This window comes from Calidris pugnax, unplaced genomic scaffold (assembly GCF_001431845.1).
Source record: "Calidris pugnax isolate Ruff unplaced genomic scaffold, ASM143184v1 scaffold607, whole genome shotgun sequence".
NCBI lineage: Eukaryota > Metazoa > Chordata > Aves > Charadriiformes > Scolopacidae > Calidris > Calidris pugnax.
In genome coordinates, this window is record NW_015091428.1 from 95,089 (window position 1) to 112,286 (window position 17,198).

The window sequence follows — 17,198 nt, forward strand, 5'->3', positions numbered from 1 at the left end:
CCCCCCCCCCGACACTCTGCCGCCCCTTCACACCCTCCACTCTCTCCTAGGCACTGCTGTGGCGAACATCCAGGCTACACACACGGGGGGCTCTTCAGGGCGCATCACCTACAGCATCGTCAGCGGCAACGAGAAGAATGCCTTCCTCATCCAGCCCAGTTCAGGTACGGCACCCAGACCACCCAGAGAAGCAGCGATTGGGGGGGCACCAGTGCTCTGCCAGTGCCTGCTCTGCTGTCACAAGGCTCAGAGCCCCCCCAGCGTCCCAGAAAGCCCCCCACAATCTGGGCTGCATTCAGCTCTGGGGCCACAGGAGATGGAGCTGTTGGAGCAGGGCTGGAGGAGGCCTCGGAGATGCTGGGAGGGCTGGAGCCCCTCTGCTGCGAGGGGGGGCTGAGAGAGTTGGGGGGGTTCAGCCTGGAGAAGAGAAGGCTCCGGGGAGACCTTGGAGCCCCTTCCAGTCCCTGAAGTGGGGGGCTCCAGGAAAGCTGGGGAGGGACTCTTGGTGAGGGAGGGGAGCCCTAGGAGGAGGGGGAAGGGTTTGACCCTGAAAGAGGGGAGACGGAGCTGAGATGTGGGGAAGAACTTGTTTGGTGGGAGGGTGGTGAGAGCCTGGCCCAGGTTGGCCAGAGAAGCTGTGGCTGCCCCATCCCTGGAGGGGTTCAAGGCCAGGTTGGAGGGGGCTTGGAGCAACCTGGTGTGGTGGGAGGTGTCCCTGCCCAGGGCAGGGGTTGGGACTGGGGGGGCTATAAGGTCCCTTCCCACCCAAACCATTCCGTGATTCTATGATATGAGAAGGTAAATCCTCGTAGCACAGACATCAAGCTGGAGCTTCTTGTTAAAACCCCATGCTTTTGTGCCTGCTGGACAGTTGGCTTTGTGACAGGATCCCATGCTGACAGATGTTTCTGACACTGTGCTTGTACTCTCTGAAGCCCATGGCCACTGTCCAGGTCCTTGTGGCCATTTGCAGCGCGATTAAGTACTGGCCACTGCGGGTTGCCCATGGCATGGCGGGAAGTGCTCAGCCGTGCACCAGTACCCATCTGAAATCCCAGTGCCCGTGACAGCCTGCTGTCCCCACACATCCCCTGGCCAATGCTGCCTGCATTGAGCCAGCACCTGGGTCTCTGAGCCAGCAGTCACCGTGCTCCTTCCCGTACCCGGGTCTCTCAGTCGCAGCCTACATGGCTGTCATTACATCCCGGGGCTGAAAGCAAACCCAGGTTCTTCCCAGGTCCCTGTGGGGCTGCCAGAGCCGTGGCCAGAACAGACCCCACACAGCCCTTCTCCCCGCTCACCTTCCCAGCCCCGTCTGCAGCCTGACCCCAAACAGGGACCGTGCTCCCTGCTGTGGGAGCCAAGATCTGCGAGGTCAGTCCTGCAGAGAGGTCCCCTCTCCCTGCCCTGCTGGGCTCTGCTGCACCCTGCCTGGCTGTGACACTGGTCTGCGTGGCTGTGACACCAGTCTGTATGGCTGCAACACCCATCTGTGTGGCTGTGACACCCGTCTGCGTGGCTGTGACACTGGTCTGCATGGCTGTGACACCAGTCTGTATGGCTGCAACACCCATCTGCGTGGCTGTGACACTGGTTGCGTGGCCAGTTGCCGTGCTGTGCTGCAGCAAGGCCTGGTGTCACCACAGAACCGCAGATCTCCACATGATCGCTGTCCCTTCGTGTCCCTCAACTTGTCTCTGCTCCTGCTGTGTGTCCCCATGGCTCTCGGAGATGTCCTGGCTGCACTTCAGTCACACCTTGGTTGCTGTGACGATGCCACTTCATTTCGATGAGGAAACTTTTCCCTTGGGCAAAGTGCCCAGAATACAGGCTTTTTCCCTTAAAACATGTCCCTCCTTGAGTCCCATTTGCATTTCTGTGGGACACTGCCCTGCTTTCTCCAGGGCTGGAGCACCACAGCAAAGGATCCCGGGGGCTGGCACAGCGCTGCCCTCCTGCCCGGTGCCAGCTGCCAGGCAGCGTTACATGGGGCCGTGTCCTTCGGCTCTGCCGTGACAATGGGCTGCTGCAAGGACAGTCCTTGGCTGTCCTCAGCCATCCTGAGGCCCGTCTGCTCTGCAGGGAGGAGCAGGGGTGATGGCCACAGCAGCTGAGCAGGGGCTTTGCATGGGAGAGTGGACTCCAATGCCTGCTGTGGGCGAGAGCAGGGCAGGGGAACGTCACAGGAGCATCCTCAGCCCCGCTGTGGCTCCTCAGGCTCCACTGCTGCTGTCCTGGGCAGGAGCCACGCTTCGGAAGGGGGACTGCTGCTGGTGGCTCTCCTTGTGTTCTCCCTGGGTGCCAGAGGGGACCCAGAGCCCGGCCAGCTGCCAGCCCAGGGCTGCAGGGAGTGAGGACACATCTGGTGTCAGCTGTGTGCGCTGGAATGACAGAATCACAAGGGGTTGGAAGGCACCTCTGGAGATCATCTAGTCCAACCCCTGGCCAAAGCAGGTCCCCCCAGAGCAGGTCTCACAGGAATGTGTCCAGGTGGGTTTGAATGTCTCCAGAGAAGGAGACTCCACCACCTCCCTGGGCAGCCTCTGCCAGGGCTCTGCCACCCTCACAATAAAGAAGTTCCTCCTCATGTTGAGATGGAACTTCTTATGTTCAAGTATGTGCCCATTTTTCCTCTTGTCCTGTCCCTGGGCACCACTGAAAAAAGACCAGCCCCATCCTCCTGACACCCACCCTTTAAGTACGTAGAAGCATTGATCAGATCCCCCCTCAGTCTTCTCCAGACTACAAGCACCCAAGTCCCTCAGCGTCTCCTCATATGGGAGATGCTCCAGGCCCCTCCAGGAACTCATGATCACGATGCAGAGCTGGTGGCAGAGCTCTCACACAGAAGCTGAGCTTGTCCTGGCCACAGAGCTGCTCTAGGTGCTCCACACTCCATCCCCACGGCCCCACCAGTTTGCCTGTGGCTGCCTGTAGGTGCTGGAACAGGCTGCAGGGAGAGAGAGGGATGCCCAGGGCAGGAATTCGGGCCCTGAGCACAGCTCCTCCTCCTGACGGCTGAGTAGTGCCTGGAGGAGCACTGCCAGTCACTTCAGAAAGTCCTTTTGGGTGCCCTCTGCATTCTTGGGTGGGAGAGGAACGCCCTGTGGCTACGACAGCCCTGGTGAGTGGCTTGGGGGGTAAGAATGGATGTCTGTCCTCAGCAGGAGAGCCGCCAGCAGCTCCTGCAGCATCTGCTGAGGATTTGCCCTGGACTAATAGCCGCGGTGCGGTGACTGGCTCGGGGCTGGATGAGCCTGTGTGCGGTGTGGGGCCTGCCATGGAACGGTTCTTTGTCAAGCGGACGTAGGTCGGATGGTGTCTCCATGGTGGGAGGGCTGTTCCCTGCTCTGGTGTAAGCAGAAGCTGCCTGTCCTGGCAAGGTGCAGGATGTGTCACCCAGGACAGGTCAGTGGGACCTGTGAGAAGGTCTTCAGTTTGGAGGGGGCTCAGAAGAGCTCAGTGTGTGTGTTCTGTCTGTTTGAGAAGGGACGGGTGGGCAGAGGGGTGGGCTGAGAGCAAGGGAACGCAAGGGAAGGTGAGGGTTGGACGTGCTGGTGTGTCCCTCACCCCTGGTCACCCACCCCGTTCTGCAGGTGCCATCTCCGTCCAGGACTCCAGCAGCCTGGACTTCGAGGCCAGTCCCCGGCTGCGCCTGGTGGTCCAGGCAGAGACAGCAGCTTCCTTCGGCTTCATGGCCATAAACCTCAACCTGCAAGATGTGAACGACAACTTGCCACGCTTCCAGCTGCAGAACTACGTGGCCTTCATCTGGGAGTCTCAGAGCTACGACTCACCGGTCATCCAGGTATCGCTGGGGACACAAACGGGGACGTCGGGGCCCCTGGGCTGCCTCTGTGCCGGGGTGGGGGACTGTGCCATGGGCACCAAGGCACTTGGTCTGGCCTTGGGGGACCATGGTTTGCAGGGCTCCACAACTGCACTGCTGATGCTCTCCTGTGGCTTCACAGGTCCTGGCAGACGATCTGGATCAGGGAGCGAACGGGCAGGTGACGTACGCCATCAACCAGTCCCTGCCGATGACAGGCTTGTACCACATCGATCCGCAGACGGGCACCATCACCACTGCTGCCATCCTGGACAGGGAGATCTGGTCCCAGACCCGGTGAGTGAAGCCGCACTGACGTGTGCGGCAGAGACGAGGGGGACAAGCTGTGGAGCAGCGTCCCCAGGGCTGCAGAGGTTACTCTGCTACTTGGTGCCACCCAAAGCTGTCTCAGCCCCGTCTGCAAGATGTTTGTGCCAAACAGCAGGAATTTAGGCTTAGTGTTTACATGGGGAGCGAATGGTATGGAAGGCCCGACAGATGGCCCTGCGGTGAGGCCGTCCCTGCTCAGCCCAGTCTCTGCAGATCTGAGAAGATTGTGAGGGGGGTGGTGGACTCTGCAGTGCCTGTATCCGTTCCCTTTCCTGCCCTCTTAATCCAGAGCACATGGATTAATCCCGCTCCCGTGCGCTGTGTCCTCTGCCCTCCCACACGCGCTGCAGGGGCTAATGCCCTGCCCGAACCCTCCTGTGAGTCCCCCTGCCCCCAGCCCGGGTCCTCCGCGCCCCTCACCACGGGCACACGCTCCAGACATGGGCCAGTCGGTCGAGCCACACATAAGATAATGGCAAACACCACACACAGTAAATTTAAGTCTTCCCCTGCCCTTCACACGTGCGTGGGTCAGATGCGAGGAACAACCTCTGCTGCTCCCCAGGCTGCTCTCTGCCCGTCTGCCTGCTCCTAGGGCTGCACACCTCTCCCCTCCTCCCAGGCATGGCGAGGCCGAGGGCTTCTCCAAACACCCATCCCCCTGCACCCTACAACGTGCTCTGCCTGCTTCATCTCCCACATGCATTCCAGACTGAAAAAGCCGTGGGTGCACCCACTCCTCCCCTTCCAAAAGCCCCCAGCCCCACACACCGCTCTTGTGCCAGGGCTGTGCACCAACCCCCTGCCCACCACGAGCTCCAGACGCGTGTGTTCCCTCAGTCGCTGCCCGCTCCCAAGTCCCAGGCGCTGGACACAGACCCCCCAGACTCACAGCTCAGGTGTGCACCCCTCATCCCCGCCCCACCATGCCCTGGGGGCACATGCAGCCCCTGCCCCACACCTGCACTCCAGGTACTCTGCAGGTATCCCCCGCTGTGCACAGCTCTGCTGGCCTGTGCACACACTCCAGCCACAGACACACACAGAGTACCCCCTGACATGCTCCAGTCGCAGCGCACGCGTGCGTCGCTCCCCCACCCCTGTGGCCACACGTCTCTGACCTTCTGCTCACCCACAGCTTGGTGGTAACGGCGATGGACAGAGGGACTCCGCCGCTGGTGGGCTCTGCCACACTGACCGTGGTGGTGATGGACGTCAACGACAACAGCCCCACCATCCCCTTCCCCTGGGAGGTGCGGGTCCCAGAGAGTAAGTGCAGCGCAGCCCCAGGAGGGGATGCATCACCCACGGCAAGCGCTGAGGCGCCGTGGGCACCTGGGGGTTGGGGAGAAGCCCCCAGAGAGGCCTGTCCGTTCCTTGCCAAGGGCTGGCTCATGCTGGCCCGCTGGCTGAGCCCCCCGAGTTCTTTGGCACTGGGTTTGTGACGGGCTGGGGGCTGTATGGCCCCTGTGCTGAGCTGTGTCCTGAGGGAACCAGCTCAATTCCCATCTCATCCCTGGTCCTGCTGCACCACGGGGACTCTGGATGGACACTCCTGCCCTGCCTGCTCTCTGTCCTCCGCCCCTGTGCCTGCCTCGCCCTGCCCTGCCAACCCCCCAAGACCTTCCCCCTCACCCCAAGCGTCTCCCCCTTGTACCTGGTGCTCGGGCTCTGGGCTGAGCTGGTTTCCCACCAGCTGAGCCAGGTCTTCTCCAGGGAGACGGGGCTGCTTGCTCACGCCTGGCCTCTCCACAGACACGTTGCTGGGCACCCAGATCGCCCAGCTGACTGGCAACGATGTGGACTCGGGGCCTGTGCTCTCCTACGCCCTGACGCTGGATGGTGACGCCGTGGGCACCTTCAGTGTGCTGCGATACGGGGGGCGCATCGCCCTGACGGGGCCGCTGGACTACGAGCAGCGCAGCCACTACACCCTCACCCTGCGCGCCTCCGACAGCCGCCACGAGACCGAGGCCAACCTCACTGTCGTGGTGGAAGATGTGAACGACAATGCGCCGACGTTCAGCCAGGGCTTCTATCAGGTACCGTGGGCACAGGGGTGATGGGCAGAGCAGGATGTCCTGCACGAGCCCCTCTGCTGTTCCTGCCTGGCTCCCCCAGTATTAGGAGGCACAGAGACCCCTGAGTGGATGGGCCTGAGCCCGACCTGGCCCCTCTCTCCATGGGCTCCATCCGCATCATAGAATCATGGGATGGTTTGGGTGGGAAGGGACCTTAAAGCCCCCCCAGTGCCATCCCCTGCCCTGGGCAGGGACACCTCCCACCAGAGCAGGTTGCTCCAAGCCCCCTCCAACCTGCCCTTGAACCCCTCCAGGGATGGGGCAGCCACAGCTTCTCGGGGCAACCTGGGCCAGGCTCTCACCACCCTCACACCAAACAAGTTCTTCCCCACAGCTCAGCTCCATCTCCCCTCTTTCAGGGTCCAACCCTTCCCCCTCCTCCTAGGGCTCCCCTCCCTCATCCAGAGTCCCTCCCCAGCTTTCCTGGAGCCCCCCCCTTTAGGGACTGGAAGGGGCTGGAAGGTCTCCCCGCAGCCTTCTCTTCTCCAGGCTGAACCCCCCCAACTCTCTCAGCCCCCCCTCCCAGCAGAGGGGCTCCAGCCCTCCCAGCATCTCTGTGGCCTCCTCTGGCCCCGCTCCAACTGCTCCTGATGTTGGTGGTCCCAGAGCTGGAGGCAGCACTGGGGGGGGTCAAAATCTTCCCCCCGCTGGCCACACTGCCGGGGATGCTGTGGCGCGGAGGGGAGGCTGTGAGCAGGCCCGTAGCGCTGGGAGGGGCAGTCACTGTCTCGCACAGCCGGGCACAGCCGGGATGGGGAGTAGGTGGGAATAGGGGGACGGCCAGAAATGGTGGGAGATGGGTCAGAACTTGGACAAGTGTTTATGGCAGGAGCTGGGCTGGGGCCCTGTGGGCAGATCACTGGGTGGGAGCTGACTCACACAATGTCCTGCGTCTCCGGAGCAGATGCAAGAAGCTGGGAAGCCACAGAAGCACTTGGAGATTGTGAGAGCAGAGACCAACGGGGCTGTCTGTTTGTACATGCTGTTTGGCTCATCAAAAAGACAAGAGCTGTTTTCATTTGTGTAAAATGCCTTTTGTGGAGAAAATACCAGCTGTTAAAGAGTTCTTCAGAATAGCAGGGCAAAGTAGAGGAAAGGATCAGGAACTGGATGCTGAAGCTGGTCGGGAGTCACACTAGAAAGGCTCAGTGCTGTGAACGTGGGACAAGCCCCTCAGTGTCCCAGCCATGGCCCTGGGGCAGGACCCGGTCAGCCCTGAGATGGGCCACCTTGGCTATCGCTGCCCTGGCCAGCCCCAGACCTTTCCCTGCCCTGCTGGCCCTGGACAAGGGGGAGCAGGCACCACAAGGGGGACCAGGTGCTGACTGGGGCTTCCTCCCCTTCCAGGCGACGTTGCCGGAGCACACCCCTGCAGGCAGCATCATCCTCACCGTGAGCGCGACCGACCCAGACTCAGGCAGCAACGGGGATGTCACCTTCCACCTGGCCGTCCCCAGCCCTGGTGTCGCCATCGACCCCAGCAATGGTGCGTGGGGCTGGCTGCTGTGGGGGGGTCCAGCTGTGGGGGGGTCTCTCACTGCTCTGGCAGTGCCTGCAGAGGGAGGTGCCCCCAGCTTCAGCCCCTTACCAGGTCACTGTGGGGGGTGGCCACCAAGTGCTCCCACCGGTGTCCCGGACGCCTGTTCCTCCTGCCAATAACCCTGACGCCCTTCCCGGCTCCCTCCTGGTCCCCATGCTGATCCTGGTTTGTGCCCTCACAGGGACCCTCTTCACCACCCGGCGGGTGGAGTTCGATGCCAGCCAGCCCACCCTGGACCTGGTGGTGGAGGCTCGTGACCGTGGCTCCCCCAGCCTCTCCTCCTGGGCCACGGTGCAGCTCCAGGTGCTGGATGTGAACGACCACAGCCCCAGCTTCCACGTCCCACGCTACAATGCCAGCGTCCCTGAGGACCTGCGCCCGGGGACCACCGTGCTGACGCTGGAGGCGGGCGACGCCGACCTCTCCCGGGAGAACGCAGGCTTCGACTACACCATCGTCAGTGGCAACAGCGGCAACGCCTTCCAGGTGGAGAGCCGGGTGGCCTGGGCTGGGGGGCACCTCCGCACGCAGGGTGCTTTGGTGCTCGTGGAGCACTTGGACTTCGAGGCCATCCCTGTCTACAATCTCACCGTGGCGGCCTCCGACCGGGGCCTGCCGCAGCGCAGCGCCACGGTGCCTGTGCTCATCACCGTGCAGGACGTCAACGACAACCCGCCGGTGTTCGCCCGCGCCGAGTACCGCACCGCCGTGAGCGAGAGCGCGCCCCCTGGCACCGAGCTGCTGCGCGTGGTGGCCCATGATGCCGACTCGGGCCCCCGCGGCCACGTTCACTACAGCATCAGCTCGGGAGACCAGCAGGGGCTCTTCCAGCTCCACGAGAGCACGGGTGCCCTGTGCCTGGCACGGCCCCTGGACCGGGAGGCCCAGGCGCTGCACGCACTCGTGGTGCAGGCCATGGATGTGCCAGGCGGCCACTTTGCGCTGGTGCCAGTAGCCATCGAGGTGAAGGACGTCAACGATAACAAGCCGTACTTCCCGGTGGAGGTGCTGAGCGCCAGCATGCGGGAGAACCTGCCTCCTGGCACGCTGGTCACCACGCTGCGTGCCATCGATGCGGACACCGGGGTCTTTGGGGAGCTGCAGTACATGGTGCTGGAGCAGCCGGTGGGGGAGCCCGGCATAGCGGAGGGACGGGACGCCTTCGCCATCAACAGCAGCTCTGGGGAGCTGCGCTCCCGGCTTACCTTTGACTACGAACGAGCCAAAGCCTTCCAGCTCCTCGTCAGGGCCACTGATGCCGGCAACGCCTCTGCCACGGTGACCGTGCGGGTGCTGGTGACAGGGGAGGACGAATATGATCCCATCTTCCTGAGCCCCTCCTTCAACTTCGAGGTCCCCGAGGGCGCCCGCAAAGGGCAGAGCATCGGGCGGGTGCTGGCGACAGACGAGGATGAGGGGGCTGACGGCGTGGTGCTGTACTCCCTGGCGAAGCCCTCGCCGTACTTTGCCATCAACCAGACCACGGGCACCATCTACCTGCGAGTGGACAGCCAACCGCAGGCCGGGGCCGGCCGCGCCAAGAGGGAGCCGCGCGAGATGAGCCTGGAGGTGCAGGCGCGCAGCCCCCTGCCCGCCTCCCGCTCGGCCTCGGCGCAGGTCATCGTCGACGTCACCCACACCTCCTTTGGGCTGGCCCCCGACCTCAACCTGCTGCTGGTGGCCGTGGCCGCCTCGCTGGGGGTGGTGGTGGTGCTGGCCGCTGTGGCCATCGTGCTGGCCCTGGTGCGCTCCCGGCACCGGCGGGGCCGCGAGAAGCCAGAGGGGGACGGGGCGCTGGGCCGGGTGCCAAGTGGCTCCCTGCAGAAGCTGGGCCGCGAGGAGCCGGCGCTGGCCGGGGGCGAGCACATTTACCACCAGGCCCTGCCGGGGTACGGGGGCGAGCCGGCGGGGCCCTACACGCGGGGAGGCTCGCTGGACCCCTCGCACTCCAGCGGCCGGGGCTCCGCCGAAGCCGCCGAGGATGACGAGATCCGGATGATCAACGAGTACCCACGCGTGGCCAGCATCACGGCCTCCATGCAGGAGCACATCTCCGCCCGCGGCCCCGACTCCGGCATCCAGCAGGACGCCGACCAGCTCTCCGACATCTCCTGCGAGCCGGCCGCCCTGGAGAGCTCCCAGTGGTTCAAGAGCAAGAAGGGCTCGGGGCTGCTGCTGCCGGGGCCGCCCCCGCAGCTCTACCGCGAGGATGGAGGTGGCAGCGCCTTCCTCGGCGTGCGCTGCGGCCTCAGCGTCTCCTCCCAGCCCCAGGACTACGCCTTCCCGGAGGACGGCAAGCCCTCCGTGGAGGGCTCACTCACCGCCATCGTGGCCAGCGACGAGGAGCTCCGTGGCAGCTACAACTGGGATTACCTGCTGAACTGGTGCCCCCAGTTCCAGCCACTGGCCAGCGTCTTCACAGAGATCGCCCGCCTCAAGGATGAGAGCTCCCTGCGCAAGCCCTTCCCGACCAAGCCTAAGGCAGAGCCCAAGCCCCGCATCGATCCCCCGCCCCTCATCACCTCCGTGGCCCACCCGGGCGCCAAGTCCGTGCCCCCCAAGCCGCCGCCGGGCAGGACCTTCCCGCACCCGTCCTCCCTGCGCCGCTCGCCCATCAGCCACGAGGGCTCCATCTCGTCCTCCGCCATGTCGCCCAGCTTCTCCCCCTCGCTGTCCCCGCTGGCCGCCCGCTCCCCCGTGGTCTCGCCCTTTGGCATCTCACAGGGGCCTTCCGCCTCCGCCATCAGTGCTGAGCACTCGCTGGAGCCCCCCGAGGAGGCCGAGCTCAGGATTTAAACCTGGGCCCGTGGACTCCCCCGCCCCACCCCGCGGCCATGGGGCAGGAGCCGTGGGGCAGGCCCAGGGCTGTTCTGTGTCGGTGCTAATCCTGCTCTCCCGGTGCCCTGCCTGGCCCGGCCCCCCAGGGGCTGGGGTCCCTATGTCCTGCGGGGCCGTTGGCTCTGTCACTCCCTGTGGCCTGGCAGATGCTGGTTCTGGTGCCCTGTGGACTGCGGATCCCGGTGCCGGCTCCCCGGGGCCACGGCTCCTCGTGCTGTTCCTGGTGTCTCCCGTCGGTGCCCGGCGTGACGGTGCTTCACGGTACTCTGTGCTCGGAGAGAGGCTCCCTGCCCTGCCGGGCGGGGGTACCACAGACCCTGCCCTTCCCCGGCCACTGGCCCGAGGCTCGCGGCAGCCTGGGTGCAGCAGGACACTGAGCCCCCCCACAGCCCCTTCCCCGCGGGAGCTGAGGGCGCTGGGGGGGAGCGCTCCCAGGGCAGGGATGTGCTGCTCCGTGGGCACAGCCACGGCTGCCCGCGGGGACGGGGATGGCTGAACCCGCTTCCCAGTAGTGAGGGGAGACCCATCCCCGGCCAAGCTGGAGTGGGAGGAGAAGGCAGTGCCCGCTTTCTGCTGGTGGGGGCCAAGGGGGTCCTTTGGGGTCTGTCAAGCCCTTGCGCCTCCCACCTGTGGGACCCTTCTAAGGGCTCTCCTCCCCGCAGCTGCAGGAGAGCCCTGTTCCTGGGGAAGGGGGTGCCCTGCGCCACGTGGGAGCCCCCTCCCTGGAGAAGCTGCTCCTGGGGGCTGCGGGCCGGCCGGGGCACGGGCCATGGGCACGGGCAGGGACCGGGCAGGGTGTGCGGCGGGGCTGCAGAAGCAGTGGCCAGAGCTGCAGCAGCGCTGGCCCCAAGGTGGCCAGCGCTGGGAAAGGCAGCGAGGTGGCCACTCAGCGACAGCAGCCAGTGACCTCCCCCCGCTCCCCCTGCCCCAGGCCCGGTGGCCAGCCTGCGGCTGCAGGGGAGCACGCGGGAGGGGTGTCCCAAAACGCCCCATGGCCCGAAGCTGGCGAGGTGGCAGCCTGCATGTCATCTTACAGCCACAGGGAGGGACACCGGGCAGCTGGCCTCCCCCGTGCCCTGCAGTGCCACAGGCCACCAGGGCCACCTCCAAAGTGTGGGTGGGTGCCAGGACCCCATGCAGGGGCTGCTCCGCACCACTCCTTCGTGCCACATTGTGAGCATGGGATGGAGCCACGCTTCAATGGGGCTGGTCCCCATCCTCGCTCCAGCACCACTCCCAGCCGGCCCCCCAGCTGGTGGCCAGTTCCCCCTCAGCGCTCGCCCCACAGCCCCAGGCTGCTCAGGGTGGTCCTGGGAGCACAGTCCTGGGGACTGCTGCCACGGCCCTGTGCGCTCACGGTCACTGTGACCCACACACGGACACGGGTGCGGGGGGGCCAGGAGCAGGGCACGGGGAGCACCGGAGCACCCCCACATACACAGCCCGGGTGTGAGCATGTTTTGGTGTCAGGGAGGACACCCAGCCACCCCAGAGCGGGGTCTGGGGGTGTTTCCTTCCCATCACACTGTGCTGGACCCACTCTGTCACCTCACCCCAAAGCACGTCACCACCACGGCTGCACCCCCAGCCCCAAGCGTTTATCACAGCAGCCAAAACCCGTCACTTTTGCCCACTCCCTCCCCATTTCCCGCCAAGAACCATCTGTGACTGCGGCCCCATCTCTGTCATTGCCTCAGCCATGAACCTCCCCTCGGTGCGATGCCCGGGGTGTCCCCACGCCGCGGGCACGGTGCTGCGCCCCGATCCCCACCACGCACGTGGCAGGGGGTTCCTGGTGCCGGCAGCCCTGGGAGCTGCCCTGGGCACAGGACAGGGGTCTGCAGCAGCGATGGTGGCACCGAGAGGGCTGCAGGGCCGCGCTGCGCTGCCTGGGAGCCACGGTGTGCCCAAGGTGGCCCCAGGAGGGGAGGGTGGGCTCTGCCTCATGTGGCACAGGGACAGCCATGGAGGCTCTCGGGGCGGGCACCCCTCGTCCTTGCTCTCCTGGCCTGTCCTGCTCCTGGGACTGGGGGGGGGCTCGCTGAGGGTGCCCTGTGCCCCCTGAGCCCTGCTGGGGGGCCAGCAGCCCCACTCCCCCCCTGCACGTTTGGGACAGGGGGACAGGGGTGGGTGTCCCCCACCCCAGCACAGGGAAGGGTCAGACACACGGCAGCCCCGCTGGGTCTGGGGGGACACAGCCACGGCCGCTGAGCCCAGCCGGGAGCCCAGCCTCCAGTTATTTATTTTTACACATTGTACTACAATTCCTGTTTTCTACTTTGTTTGTACCTTTTGTATCGTGTCTCGCTGAGCTGCATGTATTGGGCGCTGCTCGTGGGCCCCTCGCTGGGCCCCTCCAGCACAGCCTGGACCCAAGTGCCAACTTCTCAAAGAAATGCCTTAATAAACCACACTTGTTTGTACAGAGACGGGCACCCTCACTGCTGCTCCAGGCTCAGGCACTGCTGGCCCTGGGGACAAGGACCAGGAGGCTGGCAGGCGGGGGACAGACCTGGGCATGCAGGGGCACAGCAGGTGCCTTTGGCTACCAGCAACATGCCGTGACCCACAGTGAGCCAGGCTGGACCTGTGCCCTGGGCTCGGACCTGGGCTGCTCCTGGGGTGGGAGAGCTGGGACCAGCTGGAGGCCACATCTGGAGCACTGGGACCAGTTCTGGGCTCCCCAGTTCCAGAAGGACAGGGAGCTGCTGGAGAGGGGACAGCAGAGGCTGCGAGGATGATGAGGGACTGGAGCATCTCTCTGCTGAGGAAAGGCTGAGGGACCTGGGGCTGTTCAGCTGGAGAAGAGCAGACTGAGAGGGGACCTCATGGATGCTGAGCAAGAGCTAAAGGGTGGGGGGCAAGAGGATGGGGCCAGACTCTTCTCAGTGGTGCCCAGGGACGGGACAAGGAGCAACGGGCACAAACTGGGATGCAGAAAATAAGGAAAACTTTCCTGTGCAGCTGACAGAGCCCCGGCAGAGGCTGCCCGGAGAGGGTGTGGAGCCTCCTTCTCTGGAGACATTCAAACCCCACCTGGACACGTTCTTGTCCAATCTGCTCTGGGTGACCCTGCTCTGGCAGGGGGTTGGACTGGGGGGTCTCCAGAGGTCCCTGCCCACCCCTACAATTCTGGGATTCTATGAGAGGCTGCCAAACCCAGCACAGGAGGCTGCCGCAGTGCCAGGGCCCCAGCTCTAACCCGTGGTGAGGCTGAGCAGGTTTTCCTGAGGGACACACACAAACATGGGGGTACCAGACACACCAACGCGTGTCCCCACAGCTGGATGCACCGACCAGCCCGTCCTGCTCCCCTGGCTGGCTGAGGGAGGTCTGTTGGCAGGAACACACGAGTACAACGTGGAGCTCCCCCGTCGCGGGGCTCAGACACCATCTGCCCAGGAGGTGCCCCTGGATTCCCAGTCTCCCCAGTTGCTGACACCTGGACATATCAGTCCCTGATGCCACAGCCCCTCTCCAGCTGCTGAGGACCCCCCCATTACCGACACCAGTGCACGCAGAGACACAGGCTGTGGATCCCTGCAGTAACTGGGCTTAGAAAACCAGTCTACCCAGCAGCTTCCCTCTGGCTCTCCTCACCCCCATTGTGTAACGCGCAGACGGAGGCACATGAGCGGTTCTCAGCTGATCTCCAAACCCCTCTGTCTGGCGCTTGGCTTGGGCTCCCCCGGTGCCTCTGGCAGCCTTCCCCTGTGGTCCTGACACACACACACAGATGCACAGACTCCCTTCCCTCCCAGGCCACTGCCTCAGCTGGGCTGGATGTGCCAGCCCTGGCACACGCACTCACACACCTACACTCACCCTCTGCGGCTGCTGGCCCTGTGGGCACACTGGCCCTGTGATCCCTGGGCTGGGATCCGACCCTGCTCACACGCACATGGAATAGAGTCCTCCTGACCCAGGAAAACTGTTAGAAATTGAGTTTAAGAACACGACAGGGCAGGCTGTGCAGGACTCTTCTGTCACCACCCAACACCTTCCAGCTCCCTGACCAGCAGTGACAGCGCTGCCAGGGCACGCCGGGCACCTCACTGCTCTGTGGCCACAACACGGGGGGCCTGGGCCAGCAGGAAGGACCTTGCTGTTACTGTTCCCCCCGGCACGGCCTCGGGTAACCCCGACTGCCCCAGGAGCGGCCGCGCCGGCCTCCGGCTGCAGGAACAGCAGAGGAGCAGAGCTCCGGCCGGACACAGCAGCTGCCTTGCTGGATGCTCGGGCTCTTGTCCCCCGATGCTGCGGAGCAGGAGGTCAGACCCGCAGCAGATGCTTGTTAGAGTAATTAGCTCTGTTGGGGCAATCTAATCTTTGCTGGCCAGACAGATCCAGGAAATAATCTCCTGCAAATCTCATCCCACTTACAGCCCTGCCCAAAGCTGTGGCCAGCTGGACAGCCGGGTGGGCTGCAGCTCCCGGCAGCAGAGGCTGCCCAGCGCCCGGCCCCGAGTTCCTCCGGCTGCAGCTGCGGCTGCTGGGCCAGTGCCACGCAGGCTGGGGAGCGGGAACGGGGACATGGACCACCCCACGGGTGCTGGGAGAGGGGGGACATGGGACGGGCTGCACAGCTGGGAGCGCAGAGCAGCAGAGCAGGAACATCCAGAGGTGCCCTGGGTGCAGGGACCATGCTCTGCCCTGCAGCTCCTCGTCCTGCTGCCCTCGGGCCATCCGCCCCCCTGCACACCACAGAATCACAGCAGGATTCGGGTGGGAAGGGACCTTATAGCCCCCCCAGTACCACCCCCCGCCCTGGGCGGGAGGGCAGGTTGCTCCAAGCCCCCTCCAACCTGGCCTTGAACCCCTCCAGGGATGGGGCAGCCACAGCTTCTCTGGGCAACTTGGGCCAGGCTCTCACCACCCTCACACCAAACAAGTTCTTCCCCACATCTCAGCTCCATCTCCCCTCTTTCAGGGTCAAACCCTTCCCCCTCCTCCTAGGGCTCCCCTCCCTGATCCAGAGTCCCTCCCCAGCTTTCCTGGAGCACCCCCCTTCCTTGAGGGACTGGAAGGGGCTCTAAGGTCTCCCCACAGCCTTCTGTTCTCCAGGCTGAACCCCCCAACTCTCTCAGCTCCCCCTCATCCCAGACTTTGTTTCCTCACAGGGTCCTGGGAAGCTCCGTGCTTTGGCACCACCAGGCGACTCCCAGCCCCGGCACGTGGCTACCTCTGCCTGGCTCAGGACCTTTCCTGTGGCACAGCCAAAGCTCTTCCCAGCAGCGAGGCCAGGGGGACGGGGTCTGGGGGCCTGAGTGCTCCCTCCACACCTTCTCTGCTGCTCTGGGCCCTGTGTCCCCTGGCCCCCACTGGCTGCCCTGCACCCACCATCCCCAGCCCTTTCCCCCGTGTTCCCTGGCCACTGTCCTGCCCCTGCAGGTCCCCCGCTCACCCCCCAGCCCTGTGGGGTGCAACTGCACAGCTTGGGGCTGGCCACCAGCTGGGAACTGCACAGGTTGGATGGATGCTCCACTCGTGGTTCCCATTGCCAGGGGTGCCCCGGGGCTCCGCAGGGACGCTCCCGCCACAGGCAGCCCCCGCAGAGCTCCCGGGCACTGGCATCCCGCAGGGAATGGGGACAGAGCAGCGGGTTCCTCGATGTTCCTCATGACCTTGAGGTGGCAGGGACCTTGGAGGGCAGAGAGGGGCTTGGGCGAGCGGGAGGAAGGTGGGCTGAGGTCCCACCACCCATGAGGTGCCAACAGTGTTCTGTGAGCAGGCAGGATGCTTGACAAGCCCCAGTGGGTGTCCCGGCTGCCCCCCCTCACCCAAGGGGCACAGGGCTAAGGGGCTGCAGGAGGCACATGCCCCGGGCACATGGCACCTCCGCTGCTGAGCTGGGAGAGCTGTGGGAGGGAGAACAGGGGACTGGGACAGCACTGGCCCTTCTGAGGAAAGGGCTTCACCTTCCTGGGATCAACCACGGCATCAGCCACTTCTTCAGTGATGCCTCGTGCTGCCACCGTGGCCGGAGAGACTCCTCTCCCCGGAGCTGCTGCCTCGGACGGCCCCAGAGCGGCTGCGGTGGGGGGGACAGGGCTGCGGTGGGGGGGACAGGGCTGCGGGGGCCAGGCAGGTGGTTTTCCCATTGTCCGTCTCTTCCTGCCTTGGACGCGGCTCGGCAGAAGCAGGAAAGACACCGGGAAGTGCTGGAGCCGTGGGACCGGGCTGGGACAAGGACAGGGCGAGCGGAGCCAAAGGGGGCTGGGGCGGGGGGGTGGGGGGTCAGAACAGCCCCACGGCGTCAGAGGCACCACGGCCACGGCTCCCTCAGCAACAGCACAAACGGCTCCAACCTCCCACCGCCCCGGGATCTGCAGGGACCATCAAACCGCTTCCGTGACGCGGGGAGAGCGCCCGGCGTGGGACGAACAGCCCAGAGAAGGATGCGGGGAGCCGGGAGCCGGAGCCCCGCGCTGACGGCCAAGTGGCCGCCGGTGCCCGTGCCAGCTGGACCGGGGGCTGCTCGGCGGGGCCACGGCTCCTGCCCCCCGGCCCAGCCCCACCTCACGGCCCACGTGTTCGCTGTCCCCCGAGCCCCCCGGTGCCCCCCACTCCTGACTGACAG

The 17,198-nt window shown here is 65.0% G+C and overlaps 2 protein-coding genes across 2 annotated transcripts in view; both read left to right on the top strand.

The window, feature by feature from the left end:
- DCHS1 (dachsous cadherin-related 1) overlaps positions 1-13,043 on the top strand; it is an 88,343-nt gene extending 75,300 nt beyond the window's left edge. Inside the window, exons 15-21 of the mRNA XM_014961538.1 lie at positions 51-164; positions 3,597-3,808; positions 3,972-4,126; positions 5,298-5,428; positions 5,915-6,201; positions 7,588-7,726; positions 7,962-13,043. Coding sequence (XP_014817024.1) covers positions 51-164; positions 3,597-3,808; positions 3,972-4,126; positions 5,298-5,428; positions 5,915-6,201; positions 7,588-7,726; positions 7,962-10,576 — 3,653 coding nt within the window. The 3' untranslated portion in view covers positions 10,577-13,043. The remainder of the gene's footprint in view (positions 1-50; positions 165-3,596; positions 3,809-3,971; positions 4,127-5,297; positions 5,429-5,914; positions 6,202-7,587; positions 7,727-7,961) is intronic.
- Positions 13,044-16,228: 3,185 nt separating this feature from the next.
- LOC106899644 (tripeptidyl-peptidase 1-like) overlaps positions 16,229-17,198 on the top strand; it is a gene marked incomplete at its 3' end in the record, with an annotated part of 3,660 nt that continues 2,690 nt past the window's right edge. The window contains exon 1 of the mRNA XM_014961531.1: positions 16,229-16,298. Within this exon, the coding sequence (XP_014817017.1) occupies positions 16,229-16,298 (70 nt within the window). The remainder of the gene's footprint in view (positions 16,299-17,198) is intronic.